This window comes from Dendronephthya gigantea, unplaced genomic scaffold (assembly GCF_004324835.1).
Source record: "Dendronephthya gigantea isolate DGI-Jeju-01 unplaced genomic scaffold, DenGig_1.0 000093F, whole genome shotgun sequence".
NCBI lineage: Eukaryota > Metazoa > Cnidaria > Anthozoa > Malacalcyonacea > Nephtheidae > Dendronephthya > Dendronephthya gigantea.
The window spans coordinates 278,770-302,754 of record NW_021163103.1 but is presented as its reverse complement, the minus strand read 5'-3'; the positions used below and the strand labels follow the sequence as shown (position 1 = coordinate 302,754).

The following is a 23,985-nucleotide window of genomic DNA, read 5'->3' as shown; positions in this document are numbered from 1 at the left end:
ATTGAAATTTACATGTTTTGGCGCGTATTTTGATATGAATTTCGTACATATTCAACGTGAATTAGCTTCGGACCGATGGCCATGAACTGTAGGTATTTTGCGACATTGGTCGGCATTTGCATATGTTGTTCACACATTAATGCAGTCTCTGCTGTTGGTGATGTGAACACAATCAGAATGGAGGCCCGACGTTTACTTACGAGATAAGCAGGCAAGAGAATTTTATATTTTACCTTGTATGCTTTAATATAGTACTGTTTAATACCACAGTTGTGTATATTTTGCGTCGGCGCGCAATAAATAGCGTCGGCAATAGCCTACGCTGCTGCAGTACACATTAATGATTTTCTTATTGATATATTGTGTATATATTATACATATAATATGCTGGAATAAGGGACATTAATATCGTTCACATCGGCTACCTGCGCGTGTAAGGGCGAATTTTATTCAAAAGGTTTTATTGTTATTGTTATTGTTATTATGGCCTCTATCGTCTATATTGATGCGGCGGCCAAAACACGAGGCTTTTCATGCTGAAGAAACGGGAAATATATTAACTTTGCCATAACCCATAGGGTCGCCATTCATCAAAACGCGAATCGTATCCTTTAAAATGCGTACGAACACGTTTATTTTCTTGATCAATCTTTTTGATCTCAACTTCGTAGAGGTTATTGTCTTTCGCCTCCCGTTTAAATGATTTTTTTCCACATCGAACCGCAAATTCGTAGACAAAACGTTGAGGTTTGCATAATGTGCGCTTTGGTCTAGACACCATATTGTTTTACAAGGCGCGCATTTTGTAATAGAAAAAAACTGGACATTAGTTTGAGCAAATGTTCATCTCAATAGGGAAAGAGTTTGATATGAAAACAAGAACTTGTTTAAGCTCACTAATTGTCAAAATCACCAACGTTGAGCCCCTTCCAGTGAATCAAGATGAAATTTGCGAACGATCTAAACAGGCCATTTCCCCAACATATGCGATCAATAAATCACTCAACGAAGGCACTATAATTTCGGTGATGGAAATATATACAGTGGTAAAACGTATATTTTGTATAGCTACAGACATTGCGTATCGAAATTCCAAAGTGTAAAATTTTAGCTTTGTATTGGGGTAATTGGGTACACGGATTCTAACACATGTGACGGTTATTGTAGCTTTTTTGCGACACTTTGCGACACTCCGGGCGGTTGTGAGTGAGGCAAAACCACCTCATGCAGCTACCAGTTCAAACAACTTACGGTACGTCAATGGACAATGATTTTAACCACAGCCATTTGCGTTAAAAGTTCAAAAATAATAAACTATGTTAAAGATTCTAAACTAATTAACGCCCGTTTCAGACATCGAACTTTTCATGTCTGAATTGAATGAACCTTTAAAAGTACAACGTCTGAAGCGGGCTTAAAATCCAAGATAAAAGTCACCCAGTACAATAAATATCTCATGAAATACCTCATGAAAAATACCACTTGTGTAGATTTTGTATATCTTTGCACGACGACACACGACACTTTAACTGCTACAACAGCAATAGAATGCACAAATTTAGTAATTAAGAATTTAAGATTCAGGACTTCAGACAGAGCACGTAACTGGAAGTGATATTGGCGACTCCGTTCAGTTGCATTTTGATCTTCCAGAGCGTGACCTCCTTTCGAATTATTTGTTTTATATCTTATATCAAGGATAATGAAGTAAATGGATAATGAAGGTCAATATTGATGAGGAAATAACATGGGGAAAATTTCACATAACATGACGTGTAAAGTAAATATTATGACTCTCGGAATCACAAAATTAGTTTTCCTGTCATGAGGTTAAAGCCCATCCTACCAAACAATAGTATGTCGTACAAGGTTCGAGTGTCACGACTCAAAAACATTTAAGTTCTTGCTTTGTTCGCTTGGGTTTTGTAAATATTTTTTATAATATAGATAAGTATAGATAATATATAGTTATAGTGTCTTTTATTGGATGGTTTTAGTTCCTGACTAAATCTTGATCTATAGGTCATCTCTCCAACAACACTTTTAGAAAGAGTTAGAATGAGTAAAACTGAAAAGTTTGGTTGCAAAATGTAGTGAAATGTGGAAAATATAATCCTGCAAAGTTCGTAAATTTTGTTCTAAGCTGTGCGTGAGTCTTTTCCACCCGTAAATGCTGTAAATCCACATTTTGTAACAACATTTTCCAACCCGAACTTTGCAGTTTTTCTCATTCTAAGATTCCAGAGGTTCTGTTAGATTACATTCCTCTTGCCCAGATCAAAATTCTGTTTTATTCCTTAATCATTGATGCTTCATCGCTTTAATCACGCGAGTAATTAAATCAAAGATGTTTGGATATTTTAAGAAGAATTTGGTTCGATATGTTCCGACATCAATGTTAGCAAACCATCCATTTTGACTGGTGAATCGGCTTCACTAAATCCCAGACCTACAGCGCGCGATACGTTAACTGTGTCCATAAAATACCTCTCAAGTTCCGTATCATCCCACATGTTCCTTACAAAACCTACAGCTTGCCGTCTGTAGCTGTGTACATTACATCCATAAGCTCTGGCACTGCTCAAATGGTTACACATAACTTCAAGCTCATCCAATTCTGTCACCCCATTCAAAGTTTATTCTACTGGTGTTGGACCAACTTCAAGACACTTCACAACATGGGCAACGTAAGGCAGACTTGGTTTGACTTTACCTGGGGAGGGATGCGTACCTTGTGAGTTGAGGATAGTTTGATAGTTTAGGATGACTTTCTTCCAATTTTTTCCATGTCAGTTTTAAACGTCTAACCTAAAAAATGTAAACGTGTGATTTTCCATTATTCTAGATAACACTGGATGAAAAAAGAAATTATCCCTCTCTGTATTGAAGACTGGATCATATAAGAGAATATTTTATACTGGAGTTTGCTTTCAAATAACTACAGCCTATACCCCCAATTATCTCAAAATTTCCCGTCATTTTACCTGAGCAGACTCCAGTCCTTCCATCACGGCCATAAATCCATTTAGGTTGCCAAGGGAACTAAACAGAGCGTGCGCAATACCAATGAACATGGTAAGGATATCGACTCTTTCTTCCTTCTCACCAGCTGCGATGACCATCGAGCTGACCCAAGTTATAATGGTCGAATATCTAGAAGAAATATCAGACAGTGGTATTGTCAAATAGTGTCAGAATAATTCACACTACTCTGGCTAGTTTGTATGTATTATTTAGCTTATATTCAGCGGATTGCCTGGTTTTACTAAAAGTTCAAAAACAGTTGAATGATACCAATATTGACGGTTTTGGAAAGAAGTGCTCTTATTCAACCTGCTTGCCTGGTTGACAAAGATATCTGACGCACGCGGCATAATAGTGCTTTCTGTTAGGGCCGTTTTCAGTGGGGATCTACGATCCTGTCAAATGTCAACCGACTGTTTGAGGAACATGTACCGACTAAATTCAATAGGAAAAACCCTTACATAATCCATTGAAGCTTTTTTGAGGCAGTGGGTTTTCCAAAGACAGACTATTGTTCATCGACCTCCACGCCAAACATAAAAAAGGTTGAGAGCATTAAGGCCGACACAGACCGGACGCGAAGCGGCAACGCGGCGCGAATTTTCAGTTTTCAGAAGCATATAAATTAAATTCTGGGATGAAAATTTGGAATCTATGGACGCTAGACCAATCAAAATTTATTATTTTAATGCAATCTACAAGAAAATTTTGATAAGTTAAAATTTATTTGCTTTTGAAAAATATAAAACGTTGAAAATTCGCGCCGCGTTGCCAATTCGCGTCCTGTTTGTGTGGGCCTTTCGGGAAATGACTTTTTCAAACATTGTTTTCACACTTAACGTTCGTGAAACGCCGCCTACGCCTGATATGTATAATCGTGGCTGGTCGAAGCATTTTACGGAAAACAAGAATTACCCTTATTGTATATAAAATTCTAAGAAACACGTTCAATTAATAATCTCAGTTTAATTTTAATGTTTTTTCTTCACTCTTGTTTTTGAATTTTAAAATAGCAACGTGCGTGATAACGACTACCATGCACCGATAAACTCATCACTTAGTCAACGAAGTCTGGGCTAGTTATTGACCATATAACGTCGAATTGCTAAATTTCGGCTACAGTTCTACAAACGTAAGCTGAACGTGGGCTTTTAAAGGTGTGATGTGAACGTTGAAATACGACGAATTGTTTACGAACATCTCACACATTATTGGTTCATTATGTTCATTTTTAAACTATAGTAATGTAAATCTTTTTAATGCTGTTCTCGATTTATTCTGGTTTGAACTTGACTTGGAAATAGGGTCCAAATAGGGTCATCTTGTCTTTCTACGTCTTATCTCGAGTTTACAAGGTGATGTCTTTGGGAGTCTTTCTTAATAGGTTGTGGTTATTATGCCATAAGTGCAGATGAACTTTCTCACTAGTGTGACGGGGAAACATCATTTTCTTTATCACCCACCCACTTTTTCCTCTCCGGGGTATCATCAAATATCAGTGAGATGTGTCATGCAAGGTCAGATTTGTAGTCAAGCCGAGTCAAGTAGACAAATGCCATATTTGGTCTACTTGACACAGAGACTCTTATACACTCCCGTGTACATTATACCAAATACACATGGTCACGACATCCGTTTAAGTTGTTTAGTATTTCTGTGCCCAGAACTATTTCATATGGCAGATTATGTTAAAGCAATCATATTATCATACTTTTAGGAGTGAAACTTCCTTTGACATGGCTAGTTTTAATATCGTGACAATGCGAATCCGGTATATTAAACGTAAACATGCAGGGCCCTATTATCTTCGTGGTCACGTTTTGTAATCGTAACTAGTCGAGACTTCATGTTATGGAAAAACAATAATTTTCCTTGGGTAAAGGATTTTTAGGTACACATTTTCCCAGTTTATTTATATGAATAATGGCAGCAGTGTCTTAAAGCATTGGGAAACACGAGGGAGTCATATCGGGGCAAAACAAAACTTGTAAATAGTTTATCTTCTCTAAAACTTATCTTTAGTTTACAAGGTGAATTTCTCGGAGCCTTTTAAGTTTTTCTTATTACTATATGTCTCAGTTTGTCCCTCATTTGGTATTACGTAATACGACCCATTCTTCAATAATTTCTGGTAGTTGTTATCATCAGTTGTTTCTTGTTTGTTCTTGTCAAGCTCAGCGTAGATCGAAGGTTGCAAGATTTGGACTCCTTCATATGACTCAGGACCATCATTATATATGTTTCATAACATAATCTTCTTCATCTCGTGTTGTTCCTACATAAGCTGGTTATACGTTTTCTGGTGGCTGTTTTATTTGTAAGAACACGAGAAATGAGTGGATAACACTAATTATAAATTGCTTGATCATTTATCTCAGACACGTACAGAAAGGAATTCAGTTCAACTCTATCAAACAGCTGAGGAATATAGGTGCTCATGCAGCTCAAGGCTGGGTATACATATGACTACCATAAAAGTCTGTCCTTCATCCCTAGTTAAACAACAAAAGAATACCATGCAGATACTTCTTTGCCGTTGAGACAAAGTGCCTCCTCGCAAGTGGAAGCTAAAACGCGATTTATCAAAATAAATCTGTAGGAAACTTAAATAAAACAAAAACTTAAGTATAAACCTTTTCATGAAAACTACAATTTAAGTAGTAAAATATCTTCAGCTCCTATAGACAAGGTGAACGAAAGTATAATGTTAAACGGCCCCTTTTTGTGTATAATATGTCCTTTACCAATTCTAAGGTGAGATCGTCGGGGTCGAAGGGGGAACAGCTCGAGAATAAGATGCAACAACGAGTCGGTTTAGTTTCTTTGTTTACATTTTACTGATGTGCGTTCTCAAACCATGTCACTTAACTTTACTACCATCAACCAAATCAGATTAACTAAATATACTTTTCGATCACAGTGGATCATTGTGCATTGTGGATTGTCAATGGTGCATTGTGCGAAGTATTATCGTCTCCGTGTGTCAATCACGTGCAAAACCCTCGTTACTATTTGTGCGTATAAATAATTATTTTCCGTTTATTACAATAACATCATAGGCATGGTAAAATGACATATCTAGCTGGACTAAATTGAATATGGTATACTCGACGACCGAAATACGTACCGAAATTTGGTATACTCAGCCATGGCCTTGAAAGTGTTTTTACCAAAATCTTCAATGGTTTACGGCTTTCATCTTTCAAGATACCCGCTTGAACAAAATGAACCCAACAAATATTTGCCTCAAGCGGCGATTTATACAAATTTTTCATGGGATATTGCAAATCTCCAGCGTAAAATTTCAGCTTTAGGTATTTGCTGCATGACAGCCAGCTATTGTTTACAGTTTTTGTCGATCCCCTAAATACATATAAATTTGAAAAAAATATCTTTCTGGGTCAATGATAAATGGCCTGAACGTGAGTCAAAGGCGTTAATAGCTAAGAGTACTAGAAAAAACAACTTAATTTCGGAACGTCGATAGACGTCAACACTCAACAGCCATCTGTTGTAGATGCCATCAATGCCATCGGACGCTGTGAACATTATCACACAACCACCAGTTTACAACATCCAGTGTTGCTGCGAATTGTTTTAAATTACGGAAAATATAGCCATGCGAATTTTTGTATAATCTTGTATTACGGCCGGAAGTTTGTAACTAAATTATAGTTACAGGGTCGTTACAATACAAAAGTATACTATATTTTCCTGCGTCACCAAATCAGTAATCAGTCTATTGCAAGCTAAAAGGAGTCAACTTTTGGTAAGAGTCGTCATCTTCATGGTCACGTTTTGTGTTGTCTAAAGCTGTGTAAAAAGAAGAAGAATTTTTCTTTTTAACTTCTTCGTATGTCCCAGTTTGTCCCTCATTTGGTATTACGTAATCCGATTCATTCTTCAATAATTTCTGGTAGTTGTTATCATCATTTGTTTCTCGTCTGTTCTTGTCAAGCTCAGCGTAAATCGAAGGTTGCAAGATTTGGACTTCTTCATATGACCCAGGACCATCATTATCTGGTACAACCGCATAATCGTGTTTACTTCGTGTTGCTCCCACTTTAGCTGGTAATACGTTTTCTGATTCCTGTTTTATATAAGCAATGACACATTCAAAAAATGAGCGGATGACATTGGGTTATATCATAAATTGTTTGATTTTATCAGACAGCTCAAGCAATGCAGGTGGTTGGGTACAAACGCCTTCCATAAAAGCTCGTTTTTTCCTCCCTATATTTACACAATGAAAATGAAGCCTCATACCCTGGGTACTCTCCTCACAAGTAGAAGTAGAACACTTAGGCTGAAGTTACTCTTAAGAGAACGACATTAAGTTTTAACTTTTAAATAAAACAGTTTCCCTGAGAGAGCTACAAAAAGTTTCTTTTTCTAATCAAATCCTGCTGCATGAATCCTGCTGCACAAACCTGATTACTTTGCACTGTTTCTGGTCGTGATTGCATTTCAACTTCGTCGACTGATTTCCCAGCCTGACGTCGTCTTTTGTGAAGTAAAAATATTGTAACAACAGCAGTGACGATGAAAAGAATTACGCCAACAATCACCAAGACAATTGCAAGAGTTTTTGTTTCTATAATTGTAGTCATTTGAAAAGTAGAGAACGTACAGTGTAAGTCGAAATATATTATCACATTGTATAATATATAAAATTATTTTTATATGTAATAAACTTCGTCACATTATAAATTACACATTGATTAATAATGCAACAATTTACAACAATTGTGATGAGAATTCACAAATCTTTTTCGCCAACAAAATGCAACAAAATTGGATCGTGTGAAGTCAAACAGCTAAGTCAAACAGCAAATGTGAAAAATCAACTTTAAAGAAATTCATGCAAACTTATGCAAAAAATTTTAGCAAGAAAGATCGACACTGCTGTTTGGTGTTTGACTTACGAACCATCTGACCATCTTTGACCATCTTCTCAAGTTTCGTATAGAACAAGTTAAACATCATGCATCTAACGTAAATCAACAAACTTACCAGCTTCATGTTTATGTGTTGGTACACTGGTCGAACAAGCTGAAGAAAAACAAATGATGCATAAATATTCTTACTGCATTAAATATCTCGGGAATAATTTTGAAATTATTTCTTCTCAAATAGTTCAGTAGAGGATATTTGTGTTGTAGGATATAAGTGTATTGCCCCTTAAGTGCCTCTTATAATATTTTGGTTGACCTCTCACAGGTCAATAAATAAACAGACATCCAGGTAGGCACAACAGTGAGCGTGCAAAATCATTCTCAGAAATGCTTTCTGATAAAATTACAAATATTCTCTTAAACAGCAGTATAGAGCTGTCACCTGTATTAACCAAACAATCACCAGACTTCACTATATCAATCAATTATTAATAACCTCACTGTCATCAACACCATCACTGACTTACCTTAATACATCCGTTGCTACACCATACATCTCCTACAACTACCTTCCTACCACCATACATCCACTACAACTACCTTTCTACCTCCATACAACCCCTACAACTACCTTTCTACCACCATACATCCCCTACAACTACATATATACCACCATACATTACTAATAACATATTAAGGCCTATTCAGACTACACGAAAAGTTGTATGCAATTATCATTCTGACGAATGCAAAAGAAGGCTTATGCCACAATCTTCTTTCTTTCCTTTCAGGGAGAAATTTGAAATGATATCTTTGTATGTGTGTTTGCACGTTCACATACGCCAGGGAAAGAATCGAAAATGACAAATCGCATAGTGTATGGTCCTCTACGGTGCATACCCTTGCTATACCCGCTACTATATACAGTACTATGCGTACGATCTATCATGCATACATCATACATCACCTATCATGACTTTATTTGACTACAAATACAATCAAGCTTGACAATAAAGCTACTAACATTTACATCCAGGCTCAGGTGCTTCAGTTGTTGAGAGACCAATCACGGAGGGTGGACTGTTGACAGAACATGTTGTTGAAGGTGACTTTGAGCAATCGTTTACTTGGCTCTTGTTGTCCGTACTATCTATAATTCATGATCAATAATTTAATAGAATACGATAATTAGGAATCCACTAAAAGTAGAATAATTTTAATAAATATATTAAATTGAGTTAAAGTTAGGCAATATGTCCTTTTTTCTGAACAAATTACGGGTTCAGAAAACTGAACCTAATATACTGTATATAACTGCAGAGCCAAAATAGTTTGTTAATAAATTCAATCTATTCAAAGCAATCCTATAATTTAAGATGAAAACAGCAGAGTTGCGGTGGATGAAATCAGGTGTAAACACAGTCACAGGATAAATTACAAACAAACTATAACTACACGTTGTAACAAGCAAACTTTTTGTGGAAGTAATGGTTCATTATGCGTCAATTTGTGTCAGTTGGGGGCTTTGAGGCAGAGTTTTTTGTTTCAAGTGAAAATCTTCCATAGTTAAACAACAACTGAATAAAGTAACAAATACCTGAATTAAAACTGATCTCAGTGATTAGCAACCATTTCCTTCTGAAGTATAACTGCATCTTTACAAAACTTCCAGTATTTCCACAAAGTGACAAAGTCACATTTGCATTGTATGGACCATTCTTGGCTGGAAAATCTTTTGGACAATATTGAAGAAATGTTTTCGAGAAACTGCCTTCAGTTGAAGCAAAGAATATCCGTGATTTGTTGAATACAGCATTACTACGTGCCCTGTCAACATTAACAGTCAGTGTAACATCCTTGAACTTCCTCACGCCAGAAAATTGAAATATAATTTCAATGTATGGTAACGAAGTGTTCACACTAGACCATCCCACCCAACCTTCACCACCCGAATCTTTCGAGTTAACTGAAGCAAATCGGCCATCTGTGAGTATTCCAGTGCCACCTTGGTAAAAACCATTTGAAATAACTCCATTATAAGACGAGTCAAAATAGTTATATTTTTCATTCCTGGTTTTCTGTCCAACTGGCATTGAGTAGGAAATAATAACTAAAACAGAAAATAAGGCGGTTTATTCCTCATTAAAAGAAAACAGAGCTCGTCATGACAAGGTATCTTTTAGATATGAAGGGAAGCGATAAAACATATTCATGACAGATCACATAATTATACAATGTACAGTGCAATGTAATGTTTCTACCACTTCATCTATTTTCTTCGCCTATACAAAACTTCATCAACTAACCTTTTTCAACTGTACAGCCATACAGTTCCAGCCTCATACAGACTCTGAAATTCCTCTTATAGCCTGGATGAACCCTGATGAACCTCGCCATAATTGAAGGTTTTAGTTCGTGTCTAACAACACCCTTCACATTTGTGTTTCCTCTAAATATCTGAAAAATGTGTAAAAGTGCACCGTTAAAAGCTGTTTAGAGACCTCCCAGTTGGACACCTCATACCTTTACTGTGACGATAAACATCAACTTAGGTGTCTTTAAGAGATTATTATGTGCTTTTTCATAATTCAAATGTTGATACTAAGGCTATGTGCCCAGGAGCGTCGTTTTCGTGCGTTTTCAAAATCGTTTTTGTCTATTTTATTGTTCAGATGCCCTGTCCACACAATTCAAAGATAAATTTGCCTAATATATTAAATTAGGTGCAACTTCTATTGTAAATTGACGGTGTTTGATATGAAAATGTGAAAACGTTACCGTGTGTACATAGTCTAAGAGCTGTTTTTCGCTGTCGCGTTTTTTGGACGTACACTATATGCACGTAAAAGTTTAAAAACATTTAAATGATACTTATGAAATCAACGATCGAATAGGTGCATTGGGTTGGGTTCTGTTGATGATTTCGTGTGGTATTTTCTAACATAAAATTAATCATACAACAACTTAGAAGGTTTTAAATTTTTACGTTTAGTACGTATATGTGCAAAAAAAACGCGACAGTTTGAAAATTCCAGCTGTGATCACAGAAACTTTGGCAGAAACTAAGTGCAAACTATTAAACACGTGTAGAATTACTTTCAAAAACGTTACATGTGATCGCAGCTCCTATCCAAGTCTTTTAGAGGGGCGTACATATATCACATTTATATCAAACATACAGTACCTTGACGTCGTTTGAAGGCGTCTCTCTATAATAATCCCATTTTTCACCATAATTACTGTAGGATATTTTATAATCCTCAGCATATGCAGCTCCAGCACTCAACTCTCGTCCTTGCGTTGCAATTCTGGTAATCGTCGTCAGATTTCGTAAATCAATCTCAATATACTGGTCGTAATTCCTTTCAGTGCTTGATCCTCCAGTGTAGTCTGGACACCAAGCACCCCAGGGTTTAACATTCTGGCGTAGACGAGCCTGTTTACCATTTGCTGGAGTTGGAGTTCCTTTCATAACACTAGACTCTGTGATTTGCGAGTCTTTGATTCTACCATCACTCATACCAAGAGGACCTACACATTCTATTTGAGAAATAGAAAACATTTTTCAATAGAAAGCAGTGGTTTTATTGCGTTGAAAGCATTTTTATAGTAAAATAATTAAACACGCTAAAGAAATGAGGAGACGCCCACATACTAAAAGAACAAAAAAAAACGCGGCTAACAAACAAATCATAAATACTTAGATTTTCATGAACAGTCTCTCACACCTAAGATTTTGTTATAAAAAACCTGTTTTATTGGATTGTTTTGAATAGGAATTGGTTGTAGCAGGTTTAGCATATATTAAGCGGCCATAGTAGTGACTGAATGGCACCGATGAATGGCAACATATAAGAACTGGGCTTAATAAACACAAAAGTTCCGTAGTTGGCAAATGTCCATCCATCAAAGGTAGAATTGTATTGCAAGTTGCATATAAAAAACAGGTCCGCTTATAATGGTCATATATACCTTCGCTGATTGAAGTTGAAATGCTGGTTAAGATAAGAAGACAAACCAATGCATAAGTTTCACAAATCTTGCTCATTTTTCTCACCTAAAATATAAAATAAGATATTTGTAGTGTAATTGATTTGAACGTACAGAAATACAATTATACAAGTTCTTTGAAAAACACACCATAACTTCTGTGTGTAAATATTAGTCGTCGACAATGGATCGCAGGGCATCGCCGAGTGTCTGCAAGTGATGAAAGCCAGGTTTAAAAGGAAGCATGAAGGGACTTTGAGGTATTGAAATGTGTGAATAAAATAGTCCTGGTTTCATGACGAATTGTTTCAATACCTCAAAAGCATTTCAATGCAACTCGCAACCTATAATCTGACTAGAGTCTATGGCTCAGTTACGTTCAATGGTTTATCCATAACATTTCGTTGACGCAAATTTAAAATGGTTTAGAAAATTCTCATGCTTAAAATGTTTTTAGGAAACTCCTCTAATCTTCCACGATACTATCGAACAAAATGAACCCGAACCTTCCTTAATTTTTCATTGCAAATCATTCGCGTATCTCGGCACTGGCAATGCTGGAATAACAGAAGACGACAATCTGTATGGCATCTCCGCTTTGCTTATCTTTGCTGTAAATTATTAAAGCAGCAATTATAATTTCTCTAAATTCTAAAATGACCTATTATTCCCATATCACTATATGATTCTGGGTTCGAGAGATTGTTCTTCCAACCTCCTCCCGATTTCACGTCACACAAAACATTAATTACCAGTAATGATAATTACCAGTATTTTCATGCTCATGCATGGTCAAAAATCAAAAATACTGCATGAGCTTAAGCAAGTGACGTTTTGAAAATACAAACGGCATGGGTAACGTCAAAAGACTGGGACGAGGATTGTAATTGATGAAAAACAAGAACTTTACTTCCGGTCAACGTATGTGTTGTCAAAAACGTCACTTGCTTAAGCTCACTAATGATCAAAATCACCAACGTTGAGCCCCTTCCAGTGAATCAAGGTGAAATTTTCGATAGATCTCAACAGGCCATTTCTCTAACATAAGCGATCACTACAAATCACTCGATGAAGGCACTATAATTTCGGTGATCGGGAAATATCAATATAGTAGTAGTAAATTCTATATTTTGTATATATATAGCTACGGACATTGCGTATCGAAATTCCAAAGTGTTAAATTTTAGCTTTGTGTTGGGGTAATTGGGTACAGGAATTCTAAGTGTCTAACACATGTGACGGCTATTGTGGCTTTTTTTGCGACACTTTGCGACACTCCGGGCGGTAGTGAGTGAGGCAAAACCACCTCATGCAGCTACCAGTTCAAACAACTTACGGTACGTCTATGGACAATGATTTTAACCACAGCCAACAGCCATCTGTGTTAAAGGTTCAAAAATAATAAGCTATGTTAAAGATTCAAAACTAATTAAGGCCCGTTTCAAACATCGAACTTTTCATGTCTGAATCGAATGAACTCTTAAAAGTGCAACGTCTGAAACGGGCCTAAAATCCAAGATAAAAGTCACCCAGTATAATAAATATCTCATGAAATACCTCATGAAAAATACCACTTGTGTAGATTTTGTATATCTTTGCACGACGACACACGACACTTTAACTGCTACAACAGCAACAGAATGCACAAGATTAGTAATTAAGAATTTAAGATTCAGCACTTCAGACAGAGCACGTAACTGGGAGTGATATTGGAGACTCGGTTCAGTTGCATGTTGATCTTCCAGAGCGTGACCTTCTTTCGAATTATTTGTTTTATATCTTACATCATGGATAATGAAGGTCAATATTGATGAGGAAATAACATGGGGAAAATGTCACATAACATGACGTGTAAAGTAAATATTATTGACTCTCGGAAAAACAAAATTAGTTTTCCTGTCATGAGATGACAGCCCATCCTACCAAACAATAGTATGTCGTACAAGGTTCGAGTGTCACGACTCAAAAACATTTAAGTTCTTGCTTTGTTTGCTTGTTCGTTAAAAACCTTTAGCGGCTACTGGGAGTGTCATAACCCACACATCCCCAAGAGTTACGCCTCTAGGAAGAAGAAAGGAAAGACTGACGTATTTTGTATCGTATAGGTAGGTAGGTAGGTAGGTAGGTAGTTAGGTAGGTGGGTAGGTAGGTAGGTAGGTAGGTAGGTAGGTAAGTACTAAGTAGGTAGGTAGTTAGGTAGGTGGGTAGGTAGGTAGGTATGTAGGTAAGTAGGTAGGCAGGTAGGTAGGTAGTTAGGTAGGTCGGTAGGCAGGTAGGTAGGTAGGTAGGTAGGTAGGTAGATAGGTAAATCGTATGACAATAAATGTGGAAAAAACCTGGAAAATGGTTCTACATGGAAACACTAATGTGTCTTTACCAAATCTGATCCCAAAATGAAAACATGGCTGGAAATTCTTGATACTATACTGCAAGAAAACACCTGTAACTGGGACATGCAATTTTCCGACGTCCTCGACATTCCCGTCCTGAATCTAAATCTTTCATCTCAAAGAACAGCCCTCCAAACGGAAGTTCTTTCCGTAACTGTAGTAGTCATCAACGGTAGCCAAAGATTTCATTTACCAGCTAAGACCTTCGTTTATAATTTAGGTAATAAACTAAAAACTAAAATAAAAGTCGTTAGTAAATAACTTAATATTAAGTATTTTCATGGCACCTAACGTTAGAGGTTAGAGCTGTCTACTACTTCCGCCTTCGTGAATAATGAACCCAAGACTGGAGTCTGCATGGCTTGCACCACGTAGACCTTGTATATTATAATCTTGCTAAGGACAAAACACGACGCTTTTTACTGCTACGACTGCAAAAGACTGTGTGAAGACTGATAAAGTAAACAGTTCAGTCAAAGAGAAAAAGAAGCAAAATAAATCAGAAGTGGCCGATATTGACTGTCGATACTTTCGTTTTGGAGCCAAGTATTATACTTTTTACCTTTGTTAGGAATTTTCTTTGAGAACGTAGGGCTAAAGAACTTGCATTACCTCTAACGTAAAATTCAATTATTTGTTTATTTGTACCCTATGTGCAGATACCTTGATTTGTATTAGCAGCGTTTTTCAAGCATGCAGTCACTGCCGTATGAAAGAATTGAGTGCTTTGTAAAAAGGGCTTTATGAGATTTCTAAATAAGGAGGTCAACCCTGTCTCATGACTCCCGGTTCCTTGTTTCCTAAGTAACTCTTACTGAGGAGGCTTTCTGTGTATAATTCCTTAATACATCGACCTCTTAAGTCAGAGACCACTTTCAATCAAAAAAATTTCATGAATAAAGTACATCAAAACAATCTTTCAATCAGGTACACTGAAATACCATCATGAAATAGACAACTTAATGAGCCGACTCAAGCATGACTTACTAAAAGCTGTAAATACTTCTATAAATAATTCTATTTTATATGAAGGTTAAATGGGTTTTGTAAATATTTTTCATAATATAGATAAGTATAGATAATATATAGTTATAGTGTCTTTTATTGGATGGTTTTAGTTCCTGACTAAATCTTGATCTATAGGTCATCACTCCAACAACACTTTTAGAAAGAGTTAGAATGAGTAAAACTGAAAAGTTTGGTTGCAAAATGTAGTGAAATGTGGAAAATATAGTCCTGCAAAGTTCGTAAATTTTGTTCTGAGTCGTGCGTAAGTCTTTTCCACCCGTAAATACTGTAAATATACATTTTGTAACAACATTTTCCAACCCGAACTTTGCAGGTTTTCTCATTCTAAGATGCCAGAGGTTCTGTTAGATTACATTCCTCTTGCCCAGATCAAAATTCTATCTTATTCCTTAATCATGCATTGATTCTTCATCGCTTTAATCACGCGAGTAATTAAATCAAAGATGTTTAGATATTTTAAGAAGAATTTGGTTCGATATGTTCTGACATCAATGTTAGCAAACCATCCATTTTGACTGGTGAGTCAGCTTCACTAAATCCCAGACCTACAGCGCGCGATACGTTAACTGTGTCCATAAAATACCTCTCAAGTTCCGTATCATCCCACATGTTCCTTACAAATCCTACAGCTTGCCGTCTGTAACTGTGTACATTACATCCATAATCTCTGGCACTGCTCAAATGGTTACACATAACTTCAAGCTCATCCAATTCTGTCACCCCATTCAAAGTTTGTTCTACTGGTGTTGGACCAACTTCAAGACACTTTACAACATGGGCAACGTAAGGCAGACTTGGTTTGACTTTACCTGGGGAGGGATGCGTGCCTTGTGAGTTGAGGATAGCGTAAACGGACTTTAGCGTGTTGTGATAGACGATTGATAGTTTAGGATGACTTTCTTCCAATTTTTTCCATGTCAGTTTTAAACGTCTAACCTAAAAAATGTAAACGTGTGATTTTCCATATTCTAGATAACACTGGATGAAAAAAGAAATTATCCTTCTCTGTATTGAAGACTGGATCATAAGAGAATATTTTTTGCTGGAGTTTAGCTTTCAAATAACTAAAGCCTATACCCCCACTTATGTTAAAATTTCCCGTCATTTTACCTGTGCAGACTCCAGTCCTTCCATCACGGCCATAAATCCATTTAGGTTGCCAAGAGAACTAAACAGAGCGTGCGCAATACCAATGAACATGGTAAGGATATCGACTCTTTCTTCCTTCCCACCAGCTGCGATGACCATCGAGCTGACCCAAGTTATAACGGTCGAATATCTGGAAGAAATATCAGACAGTGGTATTGTCAAATAGTGTCAGAATAGTTCACACTACTCTGGTTAGTTTGTATATTATATTATTTAGCTTATGTTCAGCGTATTGCCTGGTTTTACTAAGAGTTCAAAGACAGTTAAATGATACCAATATTGACGGTTGTGAAAAGAAGTCAAGTCAAGCCTGTTCCTCTTGAAGTGCTCTTATAATGCGTGATGAACTAATTATTAATATCAAACCCCACCTTTTCAATATACTTTGTCTTAATTCACTTCCTTGAGGGAATAAAATCAATTCAAGTCCATTGGGCACAGCCAACTCTTTTTCACTTTTTTGGCAAAATCCTTCACCCCAGACCACTTCTAAATCACGTCGTGTCATGTGCTTCGCTAAAGTCAGACAATCGTTTTTACGAAACTCTTTATACAATGTATTGCGAAACATTTCAAATACTTCATTTAGTATTGAGTGTTTCTTTTTCATGAGCGCGGATTGTTCGGATTGTTGTGTTTTTGGCGGCAAATTAACAGTCTCGTAAATGACCTCATTTTGATTAACGTCAAAGTCCTCGACATACAAGCTTGGTGGAGAAGAGCGTGATTCAGCTCTGGGTCTTTGACCATAACCTTCAAAATGGCTGCGGAGTCGATCAGCACTAATATTCGGATCACTGCAATTTCGTTCCCGCCTCAGTGTCATGGGTGGGGTACCTGCAGGTGATACGGGCGCACTCGCCACCTGGATATTAGGGCTCAACTCAGGCACTAAAAGCATACCTGCGTCCCGGTTTGCAGGAGCAAGCAACTGGATTTCCTCACTATCAGTAACCAGCTTTTTATTAGAATAAAATGACTCCACGAGATCCACCAAAGTCTCAAAGCTGCCACTTTTGTTAAGTTTATATTTATACTTGAGATTTTTTGTCGTTGATCGTTGAATGGGAAAGTGCTTCACAACCCCATTCTCATTGACGGAGATAAAGTAGTCTCCAGGCCTTGCAGGATTCTCACGGACAAGAAATTCTCCTTCGGTTTCAAGGACCTTGACGGCGTATTCCGACGTCATCCGACCATGGAACCAGGCCTGGTCGACAAGGTCTAATTGCAAGTCTTGTTCTTTTGTTTTCATTAGACGCTTAGACAGCATTTTGGCCATCCTGAAAGAAAGTGAATAGAATTGTTTAACTTGTTGTGGAAATGTTAGACATGGGAGATAACAGAGACTGATGGAGATTATAGTAATCTAGTTATTATCAAAAACATATGAGAGAACTACGATATATCTTTTCACTCCTTTTCCTACATTATAAAACTCTTTCCCTAACACTCCGTCTACGAGGTCTCGTTTCCTTCCCTTTTTATCCCTTCTTTCCCCCTAAATTCAACTTCGTTCCTTATTAAACATCAACTTTATATAAAGTAACTCAAACTGGAACACTATAGAAATAACTGATTGAGACGAAAAGAAGATGTGTTTAAGAAGGGATGAAGTAAAGGCCAAAGCTGATTAGACACGCCACTGAATGAAGAGATGAGATGTGATATTGTAGAAATTACAGAGATAAAAGAAAAAGACGGAGGTGAAATGGTCGTAATAAGAAGAGATAGAGTGGAGTTGGTCAGAGATAATATTGAGATGCCAGAGTTTTAGATCTGGTGTAATTGCCATTACTGTGAAGGAGAAAGCTAGTCAGAGACCGCGCTTTGTGGGGGGGGATTAGCTGGTCATGACATGGGAATGCTTAAACTTGAAAATATAACATGCGACGAAAGCTGTCAAAGTGCTTTAATGTGTGGGCAAACATTACCCATGAACGGCAGAAATATAGCGAATCTGGTACAGTGTAAACGGGGCCAGAAAAATACCTTTATATATTGAAAAGAAACAGAAGACAATATTGTCAATAAAAAAAGAAGATATACGTTGATCGTGTGAGACTGAACATCAAGGAAATCAAGGAATGATGATCGTGTAAGACTGGAAATCAAGGAATGAACATGACACATACGAATAAATTAAACTATTGAAACTAAACTCGTCGTTGCATAAATATTATGGATAAAAATCATTCCACTTACTTCTTAAAAGGAATTCCTCTGTCAGTGGTTTTTACATAATTCCGCTTTTCCGCGGGGGATTGATCCAACGATTGAGCAGACATTGTTGATCTTAATAGCGTGTCTCAACTTCTAAAATACACAAGACACAAGATTATCAACAAGGCAAAATATGGCATCAATTCCGCTGGCTATTTCTTCCCATCATCAAGACGGCTGCTAAGAAAATAACTACACACACAAATGATTAGAACATTCATAATGCTAAGAAATATTAAAAACACTAAAAAACAAACACATACAAAATAAATTGGGTTTTATCCAATAAGAAGAAACAGGTATAACAGAATACAGAAGATACAAGTGTAGGTTGGCTTGCCTGAAGCTTTTCGACACTACTGTCTATACTGATGACTATCTCATGACTAGAACAACCGGCAGTACTTGAATATATACAGTCAATATCATTTCAGAATGAGTTAATTATTGGCTTTTCTTCATCCTAGGATCAGTAGATTTCATCCATTTAAATAAATAAATTAAGACGTAAATTATCTTAAGCCTACTTGACCTGGTAATCACGCGCCTTGACTGAGTAATGTACATTTTCTGACAAGCCTATCCTACGGATGACACAGCTATTGCGTGATTTAAAACAGATATTCTTATACAACGTGCCAAATATTACAAAAATCCTCAAATTGAAAGATAACATTAACGTTTCAATTAAGATTGTTAAATATAACACAGCATTAAGTACTAAGACTAAATAATTTCTGCCAGTATATAGCAGCTGAGATATAATGATTAGGAATATGACTAGTATATTATTTGTCAAATTTCTACCAAATAACTACGAGACTACACTTCAAGACCTCAATTTGATGATGAAGTTGTTGTTGAATCCACTTGATAACAACCTCAGACTTTGAAAATGAGGAGAGTCATGAGTGTGTGTGAGTCAGTGTGTTACGTTAATACAACAATCGCAACATATATATGTGTGTGTTTTTAAAATTATTATTTGCGTGCAACCACGATACGGTCTGTCAGCCTTTGTGGATACAGCATATTTAATATATAAACCAATCATAAAGTACCAACCTTTTAATCTGAGATGTGATGGACTCTAGCCATACAACAATAAAATAATCTTCTGGCGTCTCTCCGGTATTTTAACTGTATTATTGATATAAAAGTAAGCATGCCGAAATATAATAATGTATTTAATGTAGTATTTAGTCAAATTTAGAACGTTATGCAATTATGAATTTTTGATGAGGTAATAAGAACCACTTTACATGCAAATGAACATTCTATTGCATGAGTCAAGGACTATTTTACCGCCAAGACTGGAATAATAGAAGAAAATAAATTGGTATATATAAATTAGTGGTGTTAAATTTTAAAACAAATATTCATTTTAAACTTCGGTCGTGGGAAGAAGGAAAGAAAACTTAGTTACGTTAAAATAATATTTTACTGTCGCACAATCGCATATCCAAATCGTTTTAATAATTGGCTTAACTGATATATTAAAACTTCTGGACGTTTCTACCTAAGAAGAAATTAGTTATATACTCCATATTAGCATACACGTAAAACAATGTCGCAAGACAAAGCCTTTAATTATTAGGTTGAAACGACTGGATATTATCAGTCTTCAATATCTTGTGCACTTATTTGAGCTTATATAAACCGATCTCTTAAAAAACATATTGAATAAATTCAAAACGTATTGAACAAACAACTCTTCTATTTTCCAACCTAATTTTAACCATACTTTATTAATATATAACATCATAACTAAATATATAACAATGGCAATGCATGTATACACGACTTCAGTTGAGTGAGTTGACGTTCATTTATCATTGTCTATTTGTCTATAATTTATTTTTAATGACAACTGTATAACAATAGGTTTTGGCGTGTATATTCTAAACCCTTAACCGCAGAATGAACGACTGAACTCTAAAGGCTCACAAAGACATCTTTATTAAGAAACCACAATTATTAAACGGTCTAAGGAAAATTAGAAATTTTATATAGCAAATGTTTATACCAAAAATGCTAAAAGTTCGGCTTAAATTAATTACTTATGATCCGTTTCCATGCAAATATATTAAATTCCTATTTAGCTCTTATATAAGAATATTTCATTACCAAAAATGGTGAGACGAGATTTTTCTCCAGCTTAAAACCTTGAATATCAAGACTCATGCAGGTGTCAACAATGTTCAATATTGTATGTTCCCTCACGTAGTTTCTCGACCCGCACTTAATAAATCATTAGACCAGCCCAACAATTTTAAAAACGGAAAAATGTCATAAAATGTAAGGGGAAAATATAACTTATAAGGGAAAATGTTATGGCTAAATTTAGGCTACCTCATAATAGAGCATACGAGCAAGATTTTATAATTTAGGGGCATTTTTATAATTGATAATAATTGAAATTGTGTCTTGAAACTCGCTGAGATGAATGAGCATAATTCTTTCCTGTAATCAACTTTTCGTGACTTGATATAAATATTTACATCAAAAATGTCACACCTCTTATGTTATTCTTGACATCACAGCTTTGCGTGAGTGACGTCACATACACCGCATATCAAGATCTTGCAAGTCTTATGATCAATTGAGATTCATAGTAGAACCCGGATATAAATAGTCAATACATAATCATTTTTGAATCAGTCAAAAATTCACATGTTATCAAACCCTCAGATCCTGCTTTACTGCAGATGTTTTTGATATTGCCATTATTGGCAGCTGTTATATATGTATAGCTATCACTGTGGTTATTTCCAAGACTTGTGAAAGATTATTTATCAAATGTTGTTACAATAAATAATTGATCAGTTATAGAACCGAAATGGTAACGAAAATCAACTGCGGTCCTTCCAGCGATTGAAGCTACGCCTCTACAATTCCGGAGTAATATTCATAAAAAACATGCCGAAAATATGCGGTCGCAGAAAATACAGTAAAAACAATATTTCCATTTGTAGCAATTGTTTCATTGACTTGGCCCAATATTCCAATATCCAAATGTTTGTTACACATGCATCAAAACGGACATTTGTCCTTATATATTTTACAAGTGATTTTTCTAGTAAAGTTTTAATATCTTGCCCAAAATAGGTATGCGTTGATACAGAAACAATAAAAAACAATCCTTATATGAGCTAAAGTGGCGTATTAAAACATCATTAAACGATTAAAACGCTCTGACAATTGATACATGACATTTAAATATGTTAAATATTTCAGAAATAACCCCCCAAATAGCGCAAAATATAATCAAACTACGTTTAACCTCAACAAAGACTTGACAATTAACCTATACGCTGGAAACGCGCATGCAACAGCCTTAAATTTAATATTTTCGTTTTTTGGCTGAAGATCTAAAGATGAATAAACTACAGAACAGCTGCCCAAGCAAGTTGCGTGCCACTTATTTTTTGTCCAAATTAGCTTAAACACACGCAAGCTGGACAGCAATTTCTCTCTAGAATAACGTAACTGCATTTCGGTTTCAAATTATGAAAGACAACAGTATAATAGATGGAGCATCGTTGACCACAAAAAGGTCGGTCAGACATTTCCCTCAACCGTATCAATTTCTCGTAAGTCGTAAGATAAACGCTGATGAAACCGCAAAGAACATAATAGAATTTTGGAATGATACTTTTACCGCAAATACATAGTTGAACTTGGCCTGCAGGAAACGAGATATTTTCAACACGTTTGTGCACCGTTTGCATAAAAGAAGTGAATTGTTTAAAGACCTTAAACATGACGATTAATTAACAGATTTATTTGAATAATTGTCCTAAATTGTGAATGAATGCGAAATATTCGCAGGATTCTATTAATTTATCGCATTTTTCACTAAAGGAATATGAATCAAACTCCACGACATTTTCCCGCTTCATTAATAAATATAACATAAAACTTGAATATGAGCCATATTATGCATGTCGCAAATATATAATCAACTATTTGTTTACTAAACAAGAAAACTTACAGCGCTTCTTTATAAATCGAATGACTTGCGTATTATCATATATTGCGGCTTCACTACCCGCACAGGCCCAGGAAAGTTAGACGCAACTGTTGCGAATGAATTTATAGTAAACAAAATAAAAGGAGTCAAAACAAGCCGAATATTAAATATCAATATAAACTAACCTTAAGATCAGTTACTTTAGGTAATATCCGAGGTAATATATGGCAATGTAGCCTTTACTAAACGACCAGTCAAGCACCAGACGCTGGATGGTATCTCTCTTCCCTGGCTGCCAATTTTAGATGATAAACAACGCGCAATCTCTTATTGTCTAAAATAAGAACGGAACAGAGCGCAGATTATGCTGATATTAGGAAATAATCAACGCAGATGAAGGAAACCAAACCTAAGTAACCCCCCGCGGAAACACAGTTTGAGTTCAATGCAAAAACTGATAATCAACCGGGGTGATGATAGCTTTAGGAAAAAAATTTCATTAATCCGAGCCTGATTGGGCCACTGGCACTACCCAAGTCACGGGGTCAGATGTCAACGACGTGGATTACTCAACATAGAAGAACGTAGGTGGGTTGAAAAATATTTCTCTTGGTCCTGAAGCCGGTTTTCCACACATTTTACTTTTGTTTCAGAGCTCTTTTTTCCTTCTTGAACCAGAAATTTAGCCCACGATACAGTGCAGTTCCTCGTGGGAGGGATTAGTGTTCAAGATCCGCATGAAACTGAGTATAAAACCCACGACTCATGCGGTTTAAAACTGTGGGAGTGAAACTTGTTCCTATTTATACAACACTAATGGTGCAAAGAGAGAATATGTTTATCTCAACTTCAACACTGTATGGGCAGTCGAAAATTTTGTCATAAAATTTCGGATCTCCATTGCGTACAAAAGGTCATAAGGCGACTAGGGTATAAAAGGTATAGCTAGGGATACGAAAGATTAATTAGGAATGGGGGAGGGGGTTATCACAACCCTCGTCGAAGTAAATTTCTGTTAAAATGCATATGATGACAATAAACACACCTCCCGTGGATATCAAGCAATACATACATGCACATACATACATAGAACTTCATCATATAAATTGTTTTCACCAGTACTGTTAAAACCATTTAGCACTTTGGATACCAGTGCCTGGCAGTGTTAAGGTACAAATATTCCATATTGTCAGGATTGGATTGTGTCGGATAAAGAAACATACGTAATGAGTTTATGGTACCATTACTCGTTCAACGAATCTCCTAGCCAGGATATTCTTCATCAAAATAAGACATACCACGAAATATTCCT

The 23,985-nt window shown here is 36.2% G+C and overlaps 2 protein-coding genes across 6 annotated transcripts; both read right to left on the bottom strand.

The window, feature by feature from the left end:
* Positions 1–1,924: 1,924 nt before the first annotated feature.
* On the bottom strand, positions 1,925–23,888 carry LOC114533653 (breast cancer anti-estrogen resistance protein 3-like). Of its 3 annotated transcripts, none has more exons than XM_028555238.1 (5): positions 22,859–23,888; positions 18,683–18,793; positions 16,849–17,760; positions 2,985–3,153; positions 1,925–2,808 (listed from the first exon to the last, which is right to left on the bottom strand). In XM_028555238.1, the coding sequence occupies exons 2-5, from the start codon at positions 18,763–18,765 to the stop codon at positions 2,710–2,712; spliced, it is 1,263 nt and encodes a 420-aa protein (XP_028411039.1). In that variant the 5' UTR covers positions 18,766–18,793; positions 22,859–23,888; the 3' UTR covers positions 1,925–2,709. The 3 variants fall into 3 exon arrangements, with proteins under 3 accessions (XP_028411039.1, XP_028411037.1, XP_028411038.1); XM_028555236.1 differs by lacking the exons at positions 1,925–2,808; positions 2,985–3,153 and adding exons at positions 14,919–16,264; positions 16,439–16,607; XM_028555237.1 differs by lacking the exons at positions 1,925–2,808; positions 2,985–3,153; positions 22,859–23,888 and adding exons at positions 14,919–16,264; positions 16,439–16,607; positions 19,766–20,193.
* On the bottom strand, positions 6,737–13,635 carry LOC114533652 (discoidin domain-containing receptor 2-like). 3 transcript variants are annotated; one of them, XM_028555233.1, is made up of 12 exons: positions 13,467–13,635; positions 13,246–13,288; positions 12,416–12,520; positions 12,060–12,119; positions 11,892–11,976; positions 11,104–11,459; positions 10,226–10,376; positions 9,517–10,029; positions 8,944–9,069; positions 8,038–8,076; positions 7,455–7,618; positions 6,737–7,114 (listed from the first exon to the last, which is right to left on the bottom strand). In XM_028555233.1, exons 4-12 carry the CDS (start codon positions 12,060–12,062, stop codon positions 6,764–6,766), a joined length of 1,788 nt encoding a protein of 595 aa, XP_028411034.1. In that variant the 5' UTR covers positions 12,063–12,119; positions 12,416–12,520; positions 13,246–13,288; positions 13,467–13,635; the 3' UTR covers positions 6,737–6,763. The 3 variants fall into 3 exon arrangements, with proteins under 3 accessions (XP_028411034.1, XP_028411035.1, XP_028411036.1); XM_028555234.1 differs by lacking the exons at positions 13,246–13,288; positions 13,467–13,635 and having other exon boundaries at positions 12,416–12,869; XM_028555235.1 differs by lacking the exons at positions 12,060–12,119; positions 12,416–12,520; positions 13,246–13,288.
* Positions 23,889–23,985: the final 97 nt, after the last annotated feature.